Source organism: Acartia tonsa, chromosome 12 (genome assembly GCF_053477335.1).
Source record: "Acartia tonsa isolate MP-2025a chromosome 12, ASM5347733v1, whole genome shotgun sequence".
NCBI classification, from domain to species: Eukaryota; Metazoa; Arthropoda; class Copepoda; order Calanoida; family Acartiidae; genus Acartia; species Acartia tonsa.
The window spans coordinates 9,003,580-9,027,724 of record NC_137271.1 but is presented as its reverse complement, the minus strand read 5'-3'; the positions used below and the strand labels follow the sequence as shown (position 1 = coordinate 9,027,724).

General features: G+C 31.8%; 2 protein-coding genes across 2 annotated transcripts; one reads left to right on the top strand and one right to left on the bottom strand.

Annotated features, from left to right (window-relative positions):
- Positions 1-944: 944 nt before the first annotated feature.
- Positions 945-6,874, bottom strand: LOC145334197 (uncharacterized). The gene is made up of 11 exons (XM_080179567.1): positions 6,838-6,874; positions 6,291-6,357; positions 5,385-5,436; positions 5,078-5,135; positions 4,599-4,662; positions 3,983-4,066; positions 3,398-3,440; positions 2,879-3,002; positions 2,281-2,359; positions 1,368-1,439; positions 945-1,209 (listed from the first exon to the last, which is right to left on the bottom strand). Exons 5-11 carry the CDS (start codon positions 4,619-4,621, stop codon positions 1,161-1,163), a joined length of 474 nt encoding a protein of 157 aa, XP_080035693.1. The 5' UTR covers positions 4,622-4,662; positions 5,078-5,135; positions 5,385-5,436; positions 6,291-6,357; positions 6,838-6,874; the 3' UTR covers positions 945-1,160.
- Positions 6,875-18,480: 11,606 nt separating this feature from the next.
- On the top strand, positions 18,481-23,897 carry LOC145334166 (uncharacterized). Its single transcript, XM_080179524.1, has 7 exons — positions 18,481-18,532; positions 20,356-20,439; positions 20,580-20,635; positions 21,402-21,449; positions 22,570-22,682; positions 22,755-22,789; positions 23,707-23,897. Exons 1-6 carry the CDS (start codon positions 18,500-18,502, stop codon positions 22,757-22,759), a joined length of 339 nt encoding a protein of 112 aa, XP_080035650.1. The 5' UTR covers positions 18,481-18,499; the 3' UTR covers positions 22,760-22,789; positions 23,707-23,897.
- The last annotated feature ends 248 nt before the right edge of the window (positions 23,898-24,145 follow it).

Genomic DNA, 24,145 nt, shown 5'->3' with positions numbered 1-24,145 from the left:
GGTTTTCGACTGTCGTGGGGCAACATATAGTAAAATTAACGACAAATATTATTTTAGATTTATTTGACTTGTTGGTTATACCTGGGACCATAGGACATTGTCGACCTTTTTGTCTGCCCCCCAAATATTATTTTATATTTATTTCACTTGTAGGCTATACCCTATTCGGTACTACGTCAAACCCTAGATACGTCAAACAGTAGATGCGACAAACGCTAGACAGACAAACAGTAGACAGACATACCCTAGACACGACATACGCTAGATACGACAAACACTAGAATACGACAAACACTAGAATATGACAAACGCTAGATTTTTTGTAAATGGGACAAACAATAGATGCGACAAACGCTAGAATTAATCCTTATAAAAGAGTAAAAGGATGGTTGTTTGTCTATACCAAACAATCTTGCTAACCGCTGAACCGATCGGATTCTCCATAACAGGGTAGCTTATCATAGGTCCCGGGAAGGTTTAAACCTATTTTGGGGAAGGGTACTACCACCATCTCAAGATATTTCGTCCCTAGAAAATAATTATACCCCCCCACCTGAAAAAATACTAAAATAAAAAATGGGGTTGGGGCGAGTGGGTCGAAAGTTTTAAAAGAAAGTTTTCTTATTCGTTGGCTAACCAACTTTTGGTACTTCAATGAATTTTGATTGGTTGGTTTAATAAGTTCAAAGTGTTCAAACGTTTTAACCACTATTTTTACGCTATAGGGGATGTACATAGATTTTTCGGCCATTATCTTATCCCTTTAAATCCCTCCAATTATAGTAATAGGTATAAATTTAGTATTAATTAACAAAATACTTATGATATTTTTTTAAAGTTTAAATTCTAGCATATGTCTCTTCTAGTGTTTGTCGCCCTTCAAAAATTCTACTGTTTGTCGCGAATTTGAAAATTCTACTGTTTGTCGTAGTCTAGTGTTTGACGCATCTATTGTTTGTCTGTCTAGCGTTTGATGTATCTACTGTTTGTCTGTCTAGCGTTTGTCGCATCTACTGTTTGACGTATCTAGTGTTTGACGTAGTACCACCCTATTCTTAGCTGGGTTTAGGGATTAGGGGCTACTTATTTAGGTTTCTGTTGACAATTTATAAAGAAATAAAGATCTTTCGCGTTCATGACGTTTGATTTCATCTGAATATTTAATTTCTGATTGCAGCCAATGGTCTCAATTCATCAGAAGGATAGCATCTAAAAATAAATAATTAGTAGGTACTATGTGCGGCTATTCTTGAATTCATCTTATTCATTTTAATATTGTGCTTCGCTACTAATAGATTTTGTCATCCTTGTTTTTCTCCAGTACGACATTCTCACTCTTTGTATGAGAAGACAATTTAAAGGCTTACCTATACTTTTTATGAGGCAGAACTTTTCCAGTCTTTTCTTTCAGCTTTTTTGCTGCTAAATCTATCATAAGTCTTAAAAAGTAAAAAAAAAATAAGTATAAGTGATAATTTTTTTACAGTATGGCTTCAAAACCGTATCCTAGCTCGATAACAGAACCAGTTCTGAGCCATACTTAAAAATAATGTATGGCATCGTATTGAAGACGAAAAAAGTCGCTCAAAATAATTCTGACGTCATAAAAGGAGTGGAGGAGTGGGAAAGAAAACCCCTAAAAAGAGATGGATAATCCCTCATTTTTATGACGTTACATTGAGCGAATTTCTTCGTCTTCATCGTATTACAGATACTTTTCTCAAATATTAAAATTACTAATTTGCAAGATTAATACCAGTTTTTTAGGCCCCGGGCCTTTAGCTCAGGTCTAACAAAACTAGTTTTAATCTTTATTTTTCATAAGGATATCCGTGGAAAGCTGTCTATAATACGATGCGATGAATAAATATTATAGAACCAAAATTAAAGAAGTAAGTTAATCAATTATCCAATTATAGCTTTTGGATTGTATTATCTTATCTCAATTAAAAGCCCTTAAGCCACGGTTTCACTTTTCTTTCTTAATCGCTTTGCCCAATAAATGTAATAAGTATAGATGTATAGCTACATACATCTACCTGGCCCGTGGACCTTTTTCGTCTGCTAAAAAATTCCTTTCTGCTCTTTTGTAGCGACTTGGCTGTGTTAATATTACAGACGCAGTAGGTTGATTTTCAAAGACCCAATTGAAAGTCGGCACAGGGTCCTCGGGGTGGGAACATGCAGTTATTTAATTCCTTCTCCATCTATTGATTTATACTAATTGATATTCAATTTTACTATAGTGGTTTCAAGACTGTAAATGTAAAATGCGCTTACCTAAATAATAAGATATTATCCTCGTTAAAGGGACAGTCGTTGTGGTGAGATTTTCGTCTCAAATTGTTATTTATGCTTTCTAAAATAAAATTATTATCAGTGGCGTGTACAGAGTTTTGCAAGTTTGCAAATATTTGACCGCCTTTTCTTAAGATTTAAGTCGAGGTGGTTATAGGTTGTATGTTATTTTCTGCCATGCCATGGAATGGTTTTAGGCTATTTATTTTAAGATTTAAGTCTAAAAAGGCTTTATTGGTTATAGGCTAATTTTCTAGTTTGCTGCTGCTCATAGATTGATAGCCTCTAGTACATTAAATTCTTATACAACAAACAAATCTTCACAAAAAATTATATTTTAGGGTTTTCTTACAGGGATCTAAAGGGTTAAGACAATGGCTGATAAATTGATCCTCAATGAAGATACACAAATTTACCCCTTTTGTAAATTGGAATTATAGTGGTTGAAACGTTTAGGCACTCAACTTAATGAACCAACCAATCAAAATTCAATTAAAAGTCCCCCAAGTTGTTAGGCCAACGAATAAAAAAACGTTATTGTAAGTCTTTGGGGACTATTGTAATATATAGGTTTCCTGACCTGTAAAATTATTAATAAGACATTGTTTCATATCTGACTGAATAGGATATCCAAAATAATTGAGCGCTGCCTCCACCTCGGCTATTGGGTTGGACACCAGGTCTTCATAGAAGACAATATAAACCTATAAATAAGAATAGTTATTTATAACGCTACAAGCCAATGAAGAAAATAAGATATTGATTTTAAGAACACAGTAATAGTGTCTGACTGATTATGACGTAACAAAAAAAATTAGCCAATGAGAGGCCACTATAAATCTTACCATTAGTCAATAACGGCCTCTCATTGGCTAAATTTTTTTTGTTACGTCATAATCAGTCAGACACTATTACTGTGTTCGATTTTAAATTTTTGTCAATGGCAAGTGGGTTAAATTAAGAAATACTTTTGTTCCTTTAAAGAAAAAATACTGTATTAGTTGAATAATTGGTACAAAAAATTATACGACCCTATCTTCATTCTTCACAGACATAAGAACATGAGCTGTCATAGAGTAGCTTCGCTACTAAAATTTACCTTATCTCCGAAATCTAACCAATCTGCTATCACTTCATACCACCTGGAACAATAATAAAATATATAATACTAGTGGCTTCGCCCCTAGCCTCTAGGGGCTTTGCCCCAAGAGGTGATAAAAAAATTAAGGCGAAATTCGTTAAAGGACCAAGGAAATCTTCAGCAAAAAAAAAAGATTTAAAAAAAAAATTAAAAAAAAAAAAATGGGGGTGGGATTTTTTTGTTTTTTGGGGGGTTGGGGGTGTCCCACTCCCCAAGAAAATAGCTTAAAACCACCACAGGACCAATAGGTATATACCCTAAAGAGTAGAATCCGATCAGTTGAGTGGTTACCGAGATCTTAAGCTTCAGACGGACGGACAGACATCAAGCTACTTTGTATTATAGATGTATATATAAACAAATGTACAAATAGATCTCTAATTTGTGTATATTAATGATCATAGTTTGAAATGACGAAAGTTGTACCCGCGACTTTTGTTAGCCTGGGTCTTCGGTTCTAACAAAACTGGTTTTAATCTTGAAATATTTCATTTTAATATCCGCGGAAAGCTGTCTATAATACGATGCGATAAATAAGTATACCTGATTATACTAGCACTGCTAAACTGTTGAAATTTTTCTGATTTAAACTCAGATATGGGAACTGTTCCTGTTTTATTCATCGTTCTAAAAACATATTTTTTAGCTGAAAACAAAAGTAGCGGACAGAGTTATTTGAAGAATGACCTCGCTTCCTATAATAATATTTTTTTTGTATTATTTCTATTTTAGGCAAATTATAAATATAAATTACTCCTTCCCCTAAAATATGTATATAAAGGGAAGGTATCTATTACTATTCTATTTAACCCCTCCTAATTCTGTAAATATTAAATATGGTATTGTTTCTCTACATAATACATTAGTTTTTAACTTTTTCACCCCCCCCCCCGCAATCAAATAAAAAAGCTTGGGCGTTCTTGCGTGGCAACTATGTAATCGTTTCCAAAAAGTCCGTGCCTCCATTAATACATGCTGAATTTTGTTTTTTAGTTTTGCAACAAATTTACTTTTAATTTTATTTAGACTTGTGCATCAATATTCTGCTTATTCAGTGCTGACACTCTGCAAGTGCTAATGTTCGTTTGTCCTACCGTTTTAGGGCGTCGCTTTTACGGATGTTGTCATCCTTGTTTAATTATATTTTAACAAAAGATACCTTTCAAGATTATAATACGACATAATTGCTTCAAATGGATTTCTGATAAGCAAAATTCCCCAACCTTAAAAAAATATGTTTCAAAAGTTTTAAAACACACAAAAAAGCTATTTTTTCAATGATTTTATCGACTAATAAGTTTTACATATAACTTATTTGTTTCATAAAGATGCTTTTTTTGGTCCATCAAGTATTAATAGCCGTAAGTTTTTAAGAATCACAGATTTGCTTTGCTGCTAAAACTATACATTTTCTAGTATGGCTTCAAAACCGATTAATATCCACTGGATTATAACTAGTTCTCAGCAATGCTGAAAAATCATGCATAGCATAGTATTACAAAAAAAATTCCACTAAACTTAAAATAAAAATAATAAGATTAAGAGCAGTCTTGCTAGACCAGGCCTTCGGTTTTTAATTTTGATGTCTCTGAAAAGCTATCTATAATACGATATAATAAATAAATATTAAAGTTGTACCTTCATAAGCTTCGACAAATGCCTTCCTTGTGGACCTATCCACTTTCCAGTAGCTATACTAAATATTACAGAAAAAAATCAATCATTTCACCAGTTATTGGAATCTTTAGCCTCAGAGAAAGAAAACTTTACTACTTTTATAATTTTGTCCAAAAGCACTTAGAAACAAGATAAAAGGGAGAAAATTCTATCAAAATAAATTAGTATCTAAGTCAATCGAAAATCTATTTTTTTTATCTGAATAAAAGAAATACAGATAACACTATAGAGGAGTTACGCTACCAAAATACAAAACTCATAAAGCTACCTCATTTAATTCGTGATTATGGTGAGTTTTTATCAATATTGTACTTCCATCCCTAAAATAATAGATGTATAGATTAGAATTGAGCCGGATACTTTTTTGGCCGGTTACCGGATATCTGGCCAACGCAGAATATTCTGCAAATTAGTTGATATTAGGCCGGATAAACGGAGATTTTACATTAGAAATCAGCCGGATATCTGGCATCCGGAAAGTTTCAAGATCGGGTATCCGATCGGATATTGAAAATGGCCGGATATCCGGTAAAACAATGGAAGGGGAAGTGGTAAATTAACTGTATATCCCGAACCCGTGGATCCTGTTCCGACTTTCAATCAGGTCTTTGAATATCAGCTGATAGTATCGTAAATATCAACACAGCCAAGTCGCTACAAAAGAGCAGAAAGTAATTTGCTAACAGACGAAAATGTCCCCAATACCGGGGCCAGGTAGCTGTCTGGGTTATATATCTCTACATTAGATTTATTGGATAGATGATGGGTGGACAGATGGATAATTAGTTTATTAGATAAAAAAAATGCAAACGGGTGAATTAATAAAAGTATAGATGAATGTAAAAATACAAATAAATAAAAAGTAAAATTGACATAACCATGGAAGAAATACATCCACGGTTTAATACTTTTTTATGGACATTTTTCTGTTCGTAGCCGATGATAAAATATTCTATTATCGCATCATATTATATACAGTTTTCCGCTGATAGTAAATAAGATAAAAGGATTAATTTTTTGCTTTGGTCCCAAGGGGCTATCAAAAACAGGGTGTAATTTATGATATTTTTTATGCGTGAAACATTTTCTATGATAGGATACGACTTATGATTTTTCAGTATGGCTCAGAACCGGTTTTTATCCAGCGGAAATTGGATGGGAAAATGTGTCTTACCAAGTTCTTTCAGTTGTACTCCCCAATAATCCAGCTTTTATGGAAAAATCATCAAATCCCAAATCTCCTGATTATAAATGACAGTTATTTTTTAGCATCTCATTATAGACAGCTTCCCGCGGATATTAAAATAAAAAATTCTAAGATAAAACCTTCGGCTCATCGGGGATAATTTAATGATTTTTACTTTAATATTCATGGAAAACTGTCTTTTATACGATGCTATTCAAGATTATTTAGTATGCTGTAGAACCGGTTCATGGTGAATTTATTTGCCATTAAGTTTGATGTCACTTGTTATTTTTATTTGTCGTATGTTTTACTAACGGCTTCATCCCCTAGAGGTTTCTAGGGGCACTTTAGGTGGTGAGGGGTTAAATTAGACCCCGAAATTATTAATTTTTCCACCCCTACAATAGTTAAAAAACGTAATTTCAGGGACCTATGAAAAGCTACAAAGTAAAGCAGAACCATATTGGTTGAGCGGTTAGCTTCGGTACAGACACACAGAGATCCCGTTACTTTATTATAGGGGCTGTAGTATAACCTGTAAAAACTCCAGTTAATCGCTCTACTAATATCCTAAAAAAATTAAGTGGTATTATTTGAGAATTAAAAACAGTGGCGTTCCCAGGTTTTTTTTTCAGTGTAGTGCTTAAAGATCACCGAAACAATTTTATCATTATTTTTTATTTAATTTAAATAGGCACTTTGCAGGAAAATCCCAAATAATCCAGGTATCTAAAGGGAGAATTTAATGGCCGATAAATAGATGTACATACCAAATGATTACCCATTACATTATTCCTTCTGTAGATTAAAATTATTGGTTGAAACGTTTGAACACAAACCTAGATGAACTAATCAATCAAAATTCCATTAAAGTCCCCAAAATTGTTAGGCTAACGAATAAGAAAACGTTGTTATAAAACTTTGGGGACTAGTGTTGTGTAATAAACAGCCCAATGTACCCTCCCTCTATGGAAAGAACTAAATAATCAATTTACCTGAAAAATGTGTTTCCGGAACCTGGATAAGACACAAGAGCTGTGGGCGGCCAGAAAAATTTCTTAGCAGCAAATCTAACTGTTAAATTTTTACATGATGCATCCTATAAAAAAAAATATGAGCAGAATCTTAGAATAAAGTTTTAGATAAATCAAATAAGCTACTGCCTTCATCTATTTATGTTCATTAAGGCCATTTTTGATGCTTAGTTTAAGCCTAAAAATTATTGTTATATGGATGACCATGACAGGTTTTCTGGCAACCTTAGCCTGCCAGGATGTTGTTATTAAAAAATGAAATTCCTACATGTGGATTAGTAATTTTTCAATTTGAAAAGTAAATAAGTTAGATTCTTCTATCTTTTAACCACAGAAAACAATGGGGGGGGGGGGGGCGAGATGAGTTTATAGCCCCCCTCCCCTCCTAATGATAAGGTTTTAAAAATCTTCATTCTGAATAAATTTCTAGTTCTATAGCTTGATTCTCAAAAACTCTTATTATCATAGTAGCTTTTGATAGGGGTTAGGAAATTGGCCCCTCAGGGTTAGAGCCCCCCGCAGGAACTAGAAATAAGAGAAAAGCTACTGTGAAAATATAACAAACCAAACTACTTCGTTTTCTTTCCATGATCCACTAATTCAGATTACCCACCCACCTCCAACCAACACCAAGCTTTTGGTGTACACTCATTGCCAGGGAGACAGGAGATGTAGTGGATTATAAATATTTTCTTACCTGTTTCCAGGGATGAAAGGATGGAGAATTATTATCAAAGTTCACAACCCAATCGGACAGATTTTTATTTGATTCTTGATTTGATTTTTCAACTAAAAAAATTAATGAAATAATTAGCTAAATACTGAAAATATTTTTAAAATCCTATTAAAAAAATGATCCCGCTAATTAGATACTTTTAACCAACCTAACTTAAACTGATCTTTGTGATCCATATGCCAAATAATATGAAACTTCTACCTTATATTATAGAGTAGTTTTACTGCAGGGAAAAGACAATGAGCGATAAATTATTGTACTTTATTGTACTGTATTACCAATGATGAAAAACAAAATCACCCCTTCTGTAGATTAAAATTAGTGGTTGAAACGTTCGAACACTGAGCTTAATAAACCAACCAATCTATATTTACAAAAGTCCCCAAAGTTGTTGGGCCAACGAATTAGAAAACGTTATTATAAAACTTTGCGTAGTTGTATAATAAACAGCCCCTCTCTCTCTGTGTATAAAAGTACCTGAAATAAAATTAAAATCCAAGTTGTGTGATATAAATATGTGTATGTAAATCTGTTGCATATCTATCCTATCCTTTTATATAAAGAAGTAAGGTTTTTTTGTCATTATTAGGGTTGTACATCAATTTATCGACCATTGTCTTATCCCTTTAGATCCCTATATAAAATTACCTGTATTAAAATTGAAATCCAAATTGTTTGATGAAAATATGTCTGAGTTGACTGTATCTCTAATAACTATGTTGACTGATATAAACAAAACTAAACAGAGGCCAGAACCAATGAAGACGCCTGTCAATTTGTTGCATAACTATACTATCCTATTATGTAAGGTAGTAAGGTTTTTTTTGTATGAAGCTTAAGATCTCAATAACTATTGATCAGATAAGGTTCTCTGTTGTAGGCAAGCTTCACATAGGTCCTGTGATAATTTTAGGCTATTCTATTTTTAGATTTAAGTCTTTGGTTGGTTTAAGCTATCTTGGTATCCCCCAATTTAAAGTGCCTCTAATACGCCAATTATGGAAATTTTACACATTCGGCAAATTTACAACCTAAATCAAAGGCATTTTTTTTTAAATTCATGTTTATGGTTGATGTTACCCTTATTGGTTTCAAAGCAATCTATATATTTGACTAGAGTTGGGCTCGTTATTATTATCTCGCTATTGGCTAGGTTTATTCAATGTTTTATTTACTTTCTTTTGGTTATCTGAATTCTGACTATTAACCCTATTCTTCCATTATCTTCTCCCTGACGATTTCTTTCTTTAAAATTTTTTAGGATCTTAATATTTTTTATTTCAAATTATCGTCCTGAAAGGGTTAAAATGTTAAGTTAACTGTTAGATTTTAGTTCAATATCTGAACACATTATGCACGTATTGCTAGTATCAAATTATTTTAAAACTAAGTTTTCTTTTATTTACTATATTATAGATTTAAATTTTCTATTTTATGGATAGAAATTTAATACTTGAATATAATTCAAATAGCTATATGAAATAAAAAAATAAATTTATACTTCATACAGTAAAATAATGGGTATTATCGTTCTGGTCAATGAGAGTTTATTACGGATTATTGGAGCACTATGAGTTTTAAACATTAATTCTTTGGAAAATTTGATCTCATATATAGACATTTATCCTATTATATAAAGTAGTAAGATTTTTTGTCTGTAGCGAAGGATCTCGCTAACCACTGAACCGATACAATTAGTCTTTATGGTGAAGCTTCTTATAGGTCCTGAGATGGTTTTAGGCTATTTTATCTTTATAAATAAGTCTTGGAATGAGTCCCTAGATGCTAGGGGCGCAGCCGCTAGTTTCCTATATAGATCTGTCATGGATCTTGCAATAAAGCAGGCTGTTTTGTTAATGTTAAAAATTGGAAGATTTCATTAAACAAAAGTTCCCGCAAATATAAGTATTAAATAAGATTATTAATATGCAGGGAGAGAGGGGACAATGAGCTGTTTATAAGATTAGTCCACAAAGTTGTGTAATAATGTTTCTCGTATTCATTCGAATCCGGTGGATAGGAACCGGTTCTCATCCATACGAAAAAAACTATGTCTAGCATCGTATTATATCCAGCTTTCTACGAATATAGAAATGTACAATTATGAGATTAAAACTAGTTTTTTTAGCCCCGAGGTGACGAAAAAACGATGCGAGAAATAACTATTCTTATTCGTTAGCTTAATAACACTGAGGACTTTTATTGAATTTTAATTGATTGGTTTATTAAGTTGAGTGTCTAAACGTTCAAACAACTAATTGTGATCTACAAAAGAGGTAATTTTGTGTATCATCAATGGAGATGTATATCAATTTATCAGCCATTGTCCTATCTCTTCAGATCCGTGATTAATATGTAGATCAAACTCATCTACCGTGCAAAACCAAAATGCATTCGATTTTTTTTGTTTACGGTGAATATTGTAGGTTTCTCTTATTTAATTTTAATTATTTTTTTTAAAAGCAAAGCTTTTCTATAATTAGGGTCGGTCCGTCCGTCCGTACGTCCGTAAAGGATAGCTTTTTCCGTTAATTTAGGCATGTTAGAATTGTCCTATCGATTTCAAATTCGTAATTCCTTTAGTAGTTAGGTACGATTTAGAAAGCGTAGCAACTCTATATTCATTACCAAAATGTCCGTACGTACATTTTAAACAGGTGATTTTTTACTTTTTTAACAATAAATTTTTATGTGATCTTATCATCGGATTGATCTGATTTTTGGTATATTGATTCCTGGGACAACAAAGTACAATCTAATAAGCGAAGCAACTCTATAATCAGGTCCTAAAAATGTAAGTATGTCCATAAAAATTATCCTGTATCAAGCAGTTTTTCAACAAATTTACTTACAATTTTGCTTTGACTCTTATAAATTTATATTATGATAATTAGGTTCTAACACTATACAAGTGTTAATGTCCGTTTGTCCTAACGTTTCAGTGCTTCGCTTTTATGGATGTTTTCATCCTTGTTCTATATTGATATAACGACAGGGAAATAAAGATTTATGACGACATCGTCAAGGTGATAGGTTTGAAATTATAGGCTAAACAACATATTATAAAGAGGTTCCAACTGCTCCTATGGCAAATGCGCGTTATTATTAGTTAAACAGGGGAAAATGCCTCGACCTAATCTATCTATTTGTTAAAATCATTAATTTGATTAAGATCCAGGGATCAAGGGGGATAAAAGAATGGCCGATAAATTAAAATACATCCCCAATGATAATAAACAAAATAACCCCTTCTGTAGAATAAAATCATTGGTTGAAAAGGTTTGGACACTCAAATTAATGAACCAAAAAATCAAAATTCAACAATAGTCCCCAAAGTTATTGAGCTAACGAATAAGAAAACGTTATTAAAAAACTTTGGGGACTAATGTAATGAACAGCCGAAATCCCCCCTTCCTGATATAGATCATACTCATATACCATGCAAAACCAATATGTTTTTTTGTTTACGCTGAATATTCTACGTTTATCTTCTTTTAACAACTTTCTTTTATTTAACATGAAAGAGCAGTTCTATTATAAAAAGTAGTTTTTTGTCTGCAGCTTAAGATGTCAATTAATGAAGAAGTGATTAAGTTCTCCATTTTAGTGAAGCTTCACATAGGTTCTCGGATGGTTTTAGGCTATTTCATATTTGGGTTCAAGTATTGATATGGTTTTAGGCTATTTTTCTGCCCATCCTACTTTGAATTTGAAGCCCCTAAATGCTAGTCAGCCACTAGTAAAGTAAATAAAGTATACGAATTTTTACCGTTGCGGCGACCTTTTCTTACTAAGTAGTGCATCTGCTTTTCTTCGTGGAGGTGATAGGTTCGATTCTCGGCGGAAAGGGTATTGTTTTTCCCTATATATTTATCTCCTACTGGGTTATCCTGTACTTAATATAACCTAACGTAGCCTGAAGTAAAACAATGAGACACAGAAAACTACCTGCCACCTTACTTTAATTCATTTAAAAATGTGGTAGGGGGGATCGATATTCTGTGCTAGCTTGGCACTTTTAAAAGAACCCGCCTTAGGACATAAGGAAAACCACTTACAATTTTTTTAGAAATATTAACAGTTAATTTAAGATTATAATTGTTTTACAAAAGACATTCAAGAATTTTATTTTATAATTTTGTATATGCATATAATTTTAAATGAAGAAAATGTCAAAGCTATTTATACCTAATTATTTTCATATTAATGATAACAATTGTAATGAAAAAATAAGGAAAACAATATTTTTAAACGAAGCTTTTCTAGAATCAGTAGGTCAGTTAGTTTAATAATTTTTAGCTTTGATTTTCAATATAGAGAAGTTAGAATCGGCTCAGGAAATTGAAACTTAACATGATTCTTGTAATAGTTAGATTCAGTTTGAAATGAGTTGCAACTGTATATTTATTACTAGGATAATTTAGTTTTGGATCTAAGCTTTCTTGTTATATCTATATTGTTAATTTAAAAAATTTATAAAAAGAAAACATGGCCTCTAGGGGCATTTGTGGTGTGGGAGGGGGAAGTCTACAACCCATCTGACAATTCAAAAAAAGAATGTAGGGGGGGGGGGGGTTGTATTTTTTTGTGAGGGAGGTGGAAAGGTGGTACACTTCACAAAATTAGCTATAAACCTTCCCAGGACCTATGAAAAGCTATATTGTAAAGGAGAGCCATATCGGTTAAGTTAGCGATATCCTTCGGTACAGACAGACAAACAGACAGACATCCTGCTACTTTTATATATTATAAAAAATTTCCTTATATTCATAATGTTTATGCAACAAATTTCCTTTTAATCTTCTCATAACTATTTTTTTTATAAAAAATCTTTCTGTTAAATTAGTTACTTAAAATTGAAAATCTAATCAAATCATTTAAAAAATCATATTTTTCACATTTTCACTAGCACCTTATTAATCAATGTTTGATTGAAATATTATTTTTCAATGTTATACCATATATGTGCACTTAATACCATGGTTGGCAGCAAACTATAGAACATACCTAGTTAATAAAATTTTTTTGTGAAATTTAACTTTCTTCATTTGTAAAAGTGTGTGACACTTATGTTCACAATAAATGTAAACAATAGAGTGAAGGGGGGAAGGGTTTAAATAACTGTATGTCCCCATCCCAAGGACCTTTTGCCAACTTTCAATCGGGTCTTTGAAAATCAACCAATAGTGTCGGGAATGGTAACACAGCCAAGTAGCAGAAACAATCTGCTAGCAGACGAAAAAGGTTCTTTGAAAAGGGGGGCAGGTAGTTATCGGTATATAAATCTATATTATAGATTGCTTACATGGACATTACTTATAGGTCAGATCGTTCATCCTGCAGGAGGGTAGGGGATGGGGTAAAGGGGTTGTATAGTGGGGGGGGGGGGGGTCATTATTAGAGCCAGCTACAAGGTATTCTTTAATAAAATACATGATAATCTGGTGTAATATCCAAGTAGTAATAAATCCATTCCCACTGTCAAAACCATATAAGTAAAGAAACAAGAGGCGCAGCATTAATTTAAGCTAACAAACCATGAAAAAAATTATGGAAAAATCCAAGGGCATTCAAGTGTAAGAGGTATTACTCCCCCCCCCCCACTCATCAGTAAAAAAATTATTATATCCCAGGGCCTATAAAAGCTACATAGTAGAGTAGAACCATGTCAGTTAATCAGTTAGCGAGATCCTTCGGTACAGACAGACAAAAAGATAAACAGATAGTCATCCTGTTATCTTTAATAAAAGAATAACTTTAATAAAAGAATGAACAAAATTGTTTTGTTTATCCATCCATGCGTATCAATGCTTTTGATTATGTATGTTTTGAACTTGTAGTAAAAAGCAGTTATTTATCGCATCGTATTAAAGACAGCTTTCCACGGATATCAAAATGAAAAAATATTAAACCCAGTTTTGATAACCCCGAGGGCCTTGGCCAACCAAACTGCCATTTATGATTTTCATTTTAATATTCGTGGAAAGATGTCTGTAATACGATGCTAATCATGAACCGGTTCTAATCCAGCGGATATTAAACGGTTTCGAAGCCATACTGGTACTGCTATTAGAGCACAGGGCAGCCACAAGTTTTAGAAAGTGAGATAGTAAGAGTAGTACATTTTTTCACATAAATAACTTTCACCGTTAAACGAAGCTGATTAAAGTCCCTCCACAGAATGAATGACGTCATACGATAGAATAGCCAATGAGAGGACAGTATACACTGTTATTGACCAATGGTAAAATTTATGATGGCCTCTCATTGGTTATTTTATCGTTTGACGTCATAATCTCTGGAGGGACTTTAATCATCTTCCGTGAAACGTATAGCAATTGGCATGGTATGTCCATAATAAATAATAACTTCTTATTAAAAGCAAAGCATTTCTATATTTAAGGCTGGTCCGTCTGTTTAAACGGTTGGCTCTTTTCGTTTATTTAGACATGACAAAATTGTCCTATCGATTTTAAACTTTGCATGATGATTCCTATAACAATTTAGTTAGCGTTATGATCCGTACGAACATTTAAACATGTTCATCTTTAGCTTTTTTACCAAAAAATTGTATATGATAATATTATCCGATTGATCTGATTTTTGGAATACTGATTCCTAGAACAACAAAATATAATGCTATAAGCGAAGCATCTCTATAATCAAGTCCTAAAATTGTAAGTATGTCCTTAAACATTATCCTGGCTATATTTAAGCAGTTTTTTCAACTAATTTACTTATAACTCAATTTAAACTTATGTAAATTATATTACGCTTATTCAGTTCTGACACTCTTTAATGTAAAAGTTCGTTTGTCAAACCATTTCATAGCTTCCCTTATCATGGATGTTGTCATCCTAGTTTACCATATACAGCTGCTGTCCTTTTTTATCATCTTCTAGACAAAAACCATTTCCTTCTACGACTACAATTTTACTTACTAGTGGATGCGCCACTAGCATTTAGATGCTGTGCATTCAAAGAGGAAGGAATTAAACAAAAAATAGCCTAATTCCATACCAAGACATGTATCTAAAAATCAGTTCATATCTTAAGCAACAGACAAAAAACAATTACTATTTTACATAAATACTAGCGGCTACGCCTCTAGAGGCCTCTAGGGGCACATGAGGAGGGGGGAGTTGAATCTCAAAACCCTTTTTTTAAATGTAGATTAAAAAAGGAAGTATTTTTTGGGGAGGGTGGTGGGCGGGGAAATTGAATGTTCCCCTCCCCTCACAACCCCATTTTTTTTATTTTAGTTCATTTTTTTTGGGTCAGATCAGTTTTCGCGATTTGAGAAAATTCATCTTTATATCATAGCGAATTATGTAAACTTGCAAGCATCGCTTTTATCCTATCCTATAGAGAAAATAAGTAAATCAAATCGCGAAAATTTAAATATGAAATTTGCGTCATACTTCAAAAATTGCGAATGACTGCGTACGACCGCGTAATTATATAAATGCTTCACTTATAACAACTTAGCCAGATAAAAGTGACGGCTCCTCTTTCATGATATTCTCCTTCATGTTATTTTCGCAGCTTAAATTTACCATGTTAGTACAGGTGGAAAGTTGCATTGGATTTAGAATATACATGGATATATTAACAGGGGAAAATGTACTGTCAATTTAGCTTGCTAATAGGAACCTCATTTATTAATCGTTCGTTTATCAAGTAGGAGAGGAGGGTTTGGATGGCGGGTATCGTTATTTTAGCCAGCTGTTAGCATCACTTAATTAGAGTATATGGAAATCTGGTGCAACATCCAAGTAATAATATATCGATTAAAGTTTCTAATATTTGTAGAACAAGTAGTAGAAAATGCATAATGCAAGAAAAGGCAGGGAGAGTACAATGACGGATAAATAAATACACTAGTTATGGTAAAAGTTATTGGCAGAAAAAGATTGGACACAATGTACAGACCAACCGTAAATTAACCAACTAATGACAGAACGTTTTTAAAAACTTTGGGTTCTATTATGAATCACAGTCCCTTGTCCCCTCCCTCCCTGGAGAAATTGAGATTTCACCTAAAAATGCAATTCATACAATCATGTTGATTTAAATACATTGTTTTCTCATTTTTTTTCATATTCACTTTAAAGGAGGGCGGGGGGGGGGGGGGGTGGAGGGAGATGGAGCGGAGGGTGTTGAGTTTGGGGCAGGGGTATGACGCGGGGATCTAAAGTGGACAATGGCCGATAAATTTATATAAATCTCAAATTAATACATATAAAATTATCCCTTCTGTAGATTATAATTAGTGGTTGAACAACTTTAAACACTCAACTTAATGAACCAACCAATCAGATTTAATATAGTCTCCAAAGTTGTTGAAATAACGAATAAGAAAACGTTATTATAAAACTTTAAGGACTAGTGTAATAAACAGCCCAATATCCCATCCCTTCCTGGGTTTAACGTAAGTAGGCAGAAGTACTTTACTAGTAGTATGAGATAGTTACCCCACCCAGCTCAGATCTATTAATTCCAAGATCATAAATTACATTTAGATTTACATCCAGCTACTTTAACTTGTTAGATGAACAGTAAATGTCGTATTGAACATGGAAGCTTTTGCAGGGATCTAAAGGGATAAGACAATGGCCGATAAATTGATGTACATCCCTAATGATGATACACGTAATTATCCTTTCTGTACATTAAAATGAGTAATTGAAACGTATGAACACTCAACCTAATGAAGCAACCAATCAAAATTTACTAAAGTCCCAAAAGTTGACAAGCCAACGAATATTGAGACATTATAATAAAACTTTGGGGACTTTTGTAATTAGCAACCCTCTCTCTTACTGAAGCTCTTGGAAGAAATGGGGGGAAAACTTATTTATAAACTATTGGCTATGACCCTTGAGGCTGCATCCAATGGAACTTGTTTGATGGGGGAGGGAAGTAAGCCAACAATCCACTTAGGATTAACGAAGGGACTATTACTCTTGTGAGAGTGAAGGTATCCTCCCCCTAAAATAGTTATAAATCTACTTGGGACCTATGAGAAACTTTACTGTAAAGAAGAAGGATTCCGATCCAGGGAGTTGAGAGACTTTTAGGCACGGACAGACAAACATTATGTTATATTTACATAAGAATAGAGATCTGGTAAATAAAAACATTTTGAATTCAGATATCTTAGACTTGTATTATTGTCTTCAAAACGTACTAAGTAATAATTTCTATTTGTATAATTTTTATTCAAAATTAGAATGATAAAGGACTGACCTTTATACTTATCTATTTTCTTATAATTTCTTATTAAATTTGAATAGCAAAGCTACTCTATAATTATAAATGTTAGGATATGTATATAGCGGACACTTGAGGAAAGGGGGGAAGGAGTTGACCCTTGACTTTCAAGTTTAGTCAGAAAAAGTAGAGAATTAAATATTTTTTAATGAGAGTTTTCGGCAGTGGCAGTGGGCATCACTAATTGATTTAAAGATCCAGCTCCTATTTGTCGTGGGTCAGTAATCTTTAGCATATTAATTTAAACTTAAAAACGTTTTAATCTTTAGCCTTTGGTTGCTTTCTGAATTTGTTCCATTTAGTAAATAAATTAATGTTACTTAAGATGTTGTGTCAATATTAAGAAAACTTATCTCTCTATGTACTTTATATTTTTTTTTCAAGGTTCAGAAAGTGTATTAGAAAGTTTATCATATTATATGGGGGGGGGGGGGGGGGTGACCTTTAATTCACTTTAAGAGTTTTCGCTGATACCCAGAAAATCCAAAGAAAGTAGTAAGTGCTATGCTTATCTATTTTAGAAAACTCAAATATGAGAAAGAGTTATAGGCAAATAAGCATTTATTTGAAAATTCGGATACAAATACATTACATTGAAGTAAACTTTCTGTAAATAATCACCAGAAAAATTGACCTTGGAACTTATTAATATTCACCCCTACTCCTTTAATAAAAAATGACACCAAAATACAGGAAAACATGAATTTTGAATATTCGGGTTTTAGATTGTTTATTACACAAATATCACAGTAAATTTTCTATCTATGAAATGATGCTTTTTTGAGAAATAATAATTTTTCGAACCAGAACAAATAATTTTGTTCAATATGAATCTTGTTGTCTGCTAAAAATTATGTTCATTATTTTCAATGTTCTTTTGTATATTAGAATCTTAACAAGTTCAGCGGCATTATGTTCGGTAGTCTCCAAAGTCTTAAAATTAGCCAAAATAAGAAAAGTTGCATCAGTTTCAGTAACCAAAGTCTTTATAGCCAAGAAAATGATTTTAGATCCATTGTCACATTTCTATATCCATGGTAAAAAATAATGTCAATGTCTCAAAAATTGAAATAACCTTATCACATTTATTTGTTTAAAAAAATTATATATAGCCGGTCATAATCATATTCAAATCATTTTGATTTTGTTCCAAAATGGGAAACATTTTGTCCAATGAAGGAGGAAAGGTAGAATTTATTTGTACAATTCATACATATACATATACGGTTCCAGGACAAACGCAGGAGTCCCAAACGTAATAGTGGACAAACGTAAGAGTGTTAAAATAATAATTTATTTCTATACAGGTTAGGTTAGGTTAAGATATGAATATACAAATAAGCCTCCCGCAGGGGTTAGGCATTTTTAAAAAATAGGTTAGTTTAGGTAAAGTTTCCACTTCGACGTTTGGGACTCATGGGTTTGTCCTAGGACCATTTATATACACATATAGGTTGAGATGAAGTGAATTAACTAATAGTTGTATTGATATAAATTTTGAAATTCTGCGCGGGGTGATTTAGCGCACCATTGAAATGATTTAAAGATCCAGCTCTGAATATTAAGTTTTACTTTTTCCTATAAGCTTAGTGAAGGTTTTTTTTCAGATTCACTCTAGCATTTAAAGGCCTTGTCTTATTGACTTGTTGATTTAGTTGAAGGGCGAGCAAAAAAATGCGCACCTCTAAAAATTGATATTGTGCGTCTTTTGTTTATAGTAGAAAAATGTTATGCATACCGCTAGAACCGCTATAAGCTCTAGTTTTTGGTACTATAAAAACGGTCCCTGTGCTACCGAGCGACGTTGTAAAATGTCTCAGCTGACTTAAATTTTTTTTTAACCTTTATTACATTTTTCAATGAAGCTTCTCAACTACAAATAGCACAAGATTGATTCTTATATTATTTCCAAAAAGAAGAGTTTATGACGGTTTTAACAATTGCACATATTTATATATACTGTCATTAACACAACCCAAGCAGATTGAATTTTAAAAATGTACTTATTAATTTTTGCACATTCTAAACTGTAATCTTTAAAGATTTAGTCAAGTTTTAAGTCAGTTGAGACATTTTACAACGTATTTTTACTATATGTAGCACAGGAATCATTTTTATATTTCCAAAAACTAAAGTTCATAGCGGTTCTAACGGTATGCATAACATTTTTCTACTATTAACACAAGCCGCGCAATTTCAATTTAAAATGGTCCGCATTTTTTTGCTCACCCTTAATGATATCAAATATAAATATACTTTGTGTTTGTGATTTTATATGAAAACAGTAAAAGTGTCGAACTATGACGTCAGAAAAAATTAACAATTAACCAATGAGAGGTAGCTATATATTTTACTATTGTGAATACTGGCTTCTCATTGGTTAATTGTTAATTTCTTCTGACGTCATAGTTCGCCACTTTTACTGTTTTCTTTTATATAGACATTGTAAAGCAGATGCTTCCTAATTGCTAAATGTATAACTATCATCAAACCCACTATGAACTTGATTTTATTTCACTCAATAACATTATTAAATTACACCACGTAGAAGCATAATTGTAAGATTATTTAGGCTTAAAGCTAAAATGCCAGTAACTGATTATATTTTTGCAATAGAAAGACCCTTTTTATAGTCAAAATATCTATTTTATACTGGTATGTTTCTACCTGGTAAAATTTGATATTAAAATATTTGATATGAGGAGTCAAAAAATTTGAAAGATTTCAAACTCCCTAAAATGTCATTTTAAGATGCCAATAACTTTTCTGTTATTGAAGCTGGAGGCTTCAAATTTGGGGTATTGGGTCTACTTGTGGCAATCTTTCAGCAGTTAAAGTGATGTATTTCCTGCAGACTTCCTTTACTGATATTTGTTTGCTTATTCTGAATTTTCTTAATTTTTGATTAAAAACCTTCAATACCGATTTTTAAAAAAGATGTTAAATTTATTAGAGATGCCATTGGAACTTGAAGATAATTTTATAATGCATATTGACTTTTAAATTTTAGCCTCCTGATGATGACATTGAAAGCAATGGGAGAGATTTTGAAAATCCTCAGAACATTTCCCATAAACAAAATCAAGTTTATGAGGTGAGTTTAACTAAAATTTTATTGTGATCCTTTTTTAGTAAATGATTTTGTTTTAGACATAAATATGATAATAGCATAAATATTAATCTGATTTAGAATTTTTTTATGTTTTATTATTCTAATTGATTTTATGCTGTAAGGCCATACAAAATGGGAATTTAAAAGAGTTGGAAAAATTGAAAGATATGCTTTCCAGGTATTTTTGTTTATATTTTACATACTTTCATTTTATTTCATCTTTATAAATAGTTCAGGATGTTTTTTAAATAGGACAAAAGTATTGCTTATGCTTAATTTAACCAACTTACCATTGACAGCAATTGATAATCAATATCTTATTTTCTTCATTGGCTTGAGGAGTTTTGTATAATCAAAAATATGTTGAGCGATTTTCAACAGGTAATACCCTATAAATCGGTTTTTCCATAGCATGTTTTAAGAACCCACCACACCTAATTCCAAGGTCATTATTCTGACTAAATAACTTTGAATGGAGCTAGCTCCCAAACGACTGACATACAGCACAGTCTCTGACAACATATTATTAGAACCAGAATTGAAATATATAAAGAAACAAGAATTAGTCAAGAACTAAAACTTCACAGCTATGGAACAGCAAATAAAAATGCGCAATTTTGTTTAATTTTTTTGCGCATTTTTGTGTGCTGTGCAATTTCTGCTCTTTTTTGTGATTAATTTTCAAAGATTTCTTTTAGATCTTTCAATTACGATTCAAATGATATGCTTGCTCTGAATGTACTGCCCGCCGTGGAAAAAAACAGGTTTTTAGGGTACAATTTGTTGAAAATGGCTATATATTTTTTTCTGATACAAAACTCCCCAACCCAATGAAGAAAATAATATATAAATTACTAATTTCCGTCAAAGAAAAGTGGGTTACATTAAGCAATACTTTAGTCCTATTAAAAAAACACCTTGTATAAACAATTATTTTTCATAAGACTTCCATTTGATGGGGAAAGAGGAACTCCTTTAATGTATGCAATCAGGTATTTGAAAATTTAGTTAAACTGTTTTTAACCTATTTTTAAAACGTATATAAAAAATATACTATGACACCAGTAAAATCAGACTGCAGAGCCTAAATTTGAATTAAGTCCCCAATAAACTTTTTTTGGGGGATTTAAATATTAATTTTTACTATTGCCGTAGTCATTTTGATCAAAGCAAAAGGTCTTTTTTTTATTTGGGTAAAATTCGTAGCTTTTAGAGTGTTTTGCTTCATAAATATTGTATTCTGGTATAGAGTAAAATTAGGCCTTATGATTTTACTATAAAAATTCACTAAAAAGTTAAATCTTTACAATATACCAATGAATTAACATTAACATGTTTGTGTTCGTTCACCTATTTTAAACACATAAAAATTGGCTGTAAAGGGTTAAATTTTATGTCAACATTACAAGATGTCAACAAATGTTTATGCAATACAACAAAATTATTTTTGACACATATACAAATATGATATAAAATAAGATTATTCAAACTTATTTTTTTAAAAAATATTTTTAAAAATTATGTATCTTTTACGTGTATAGTTTTCATTCTTTTCATTTTAATTAAATAAAAATTATTTAACTACATTGTAAATAAGTCACTTTGTGAAAACACTCTTTCGGAAATCATAAAAAATTGAAATGAAACAAGAAATCTTATTGGTTTAACTTTAGCAAATGTGTTTTATTGTATTATGTTAATTTTTTTACTGAAATTGATTGTTTTAGAAACAAAATTATTTCCATCGAACAGAGTAGATTTTTTTTTATTATTGTATTGATATAAACTGAATCAAATAAAATTGTTCTGTAAGAAACAATTTAACCCCAAACTAAAAGTTGCTTTTGCTTCCGTCAAAATGATCACAGCAACATATAAAATTAATTTTTAAATCCCCCCAAAAAAGTTTATTGGGGACTTAATTCAAATTTGGGCTCTGCAGTCTGTCTCTACTGGTGTCATAGTAAATTTTTGATATATGATTAAAAAATAGGTTAAAAACAGTTTAACAAGAATTTGTTTAATATAATTATTAGTTTTAATAAATACTTAATTTATTAGTAAAACCTTTTATTTTATATAGAATCTGATATAGTATTTTTTTACATACAGCTGCTTTAAGAACAAGACCTTGGATTCTTTAGACACTATTAAAAAACTCTTGGATTTGGGCTGTGATGTTAATAAAAAAGTAATGGAACATATCCACTCCATGAAGTTTGTAGGTAAGAAATATTGATATATTGAGTTAAGATATTACATTTCCTAAGTATTTTAATAAAAGTATATTTTTTTAGTATAAAGTACTCTACAGAAGAGGAGGGGAAACAAGGTTAATATTTTTGAATATTTAATATAATTTTTCCATTACTTTCTATGAGTGAGTTAAATCATTTATTTCTCCCATATTTCTTAAATTTAATGCTTTGTTTTCTGAGAGAGGGGAAGAAAGGGAGGAGCAGTTAAAATCTCAAAGCAGCTTAATATTTTTGTGAATTGTGCACACTCTCATGGCATAATGGTGAGCTTATACCAGGATAAATAAACAAAAATGCCATCATGAGGTTGAAACAATTAAAATATTAAAACATTCAGACATAAAGATGATAAAAACATATATCAATGGTTTAGAATTTAAATTAATAAGGGGGGGGGGGGGTTTAATGCAACCATCTCGTAATCAGTGAGCAAATGGCACTTAGAATTCGAATTTCCATCTATAATTTTGCATGAGTAATCCTTGGTAGGTCTATTTTCCCTAAATCGAACAAAAAGTTGGAAAAGTAACGGCTAACGGCTGGCGGCTCAGCTATTTTGCCATTTTTTTTATATTTATACTGCAAATTAGTCACGAAACCTCTCTCAACATAATACTCTTTTCTACTCCAAAACGCTATCAAACGGTTCTAGACGGTAGCTGTTGGTACTAGAAGTTTTAAAATTGGTTATTGCTATCATTTAACATGAATTAAACCAAAAATATGTTTTAAAAAGTCGATTCCTATGTAATTGATGATGGATTTACCCTGAAAATAGGAAAAAAACGGCTGAACGGCTGAGCCGCTAGCCGTTACTTTTCCAACTTTTTGTTCGATTTAGGGAAAATAGACCTACCAAGGATTACTCATGCAAAAGTTCAGATTGAAATTCGAATTCTAAGTGTCATTTGCTCACTGATTACGAGATGGTTGCATTAAACCCCTCCCCCCCCCCCTTTATTTAAGATATCAATTATTTTCTATCATTTAGTTCTACAGCTATTAGAGATTCTATCTAATACAAACAAACTTGAAGAAAAGGAAATAGATGAGAATAACAATTCAGCACTACATCATGCAGCTTATAGTGGAAACAAAGCTGCATTTCTTTTCCTTTTAAAAACTAAAAAGGGAACAGATGATTCCAATGTGCTTGAATGGGTAAAAACAAAAAATAAAGAGGTAAAAGTTTAAAAAGAGTAAATTGGACTTAATTATTTATTAAATTGAATTTTCTTTTAAAGATTTTATTCTGACTATAGACTACATTCTAACATAGTATGTGATAATTTTCCCACTGTAGAATAAAACTGCACTCCAAATTGCAGCCAAACATGGGTATGTGAAAATAATGGAGATCCTTTACCAAACTTTAAGGTAGGGATAGTTAATGAATTGATTTATTTAATCAATTTTTTTTGATATATATG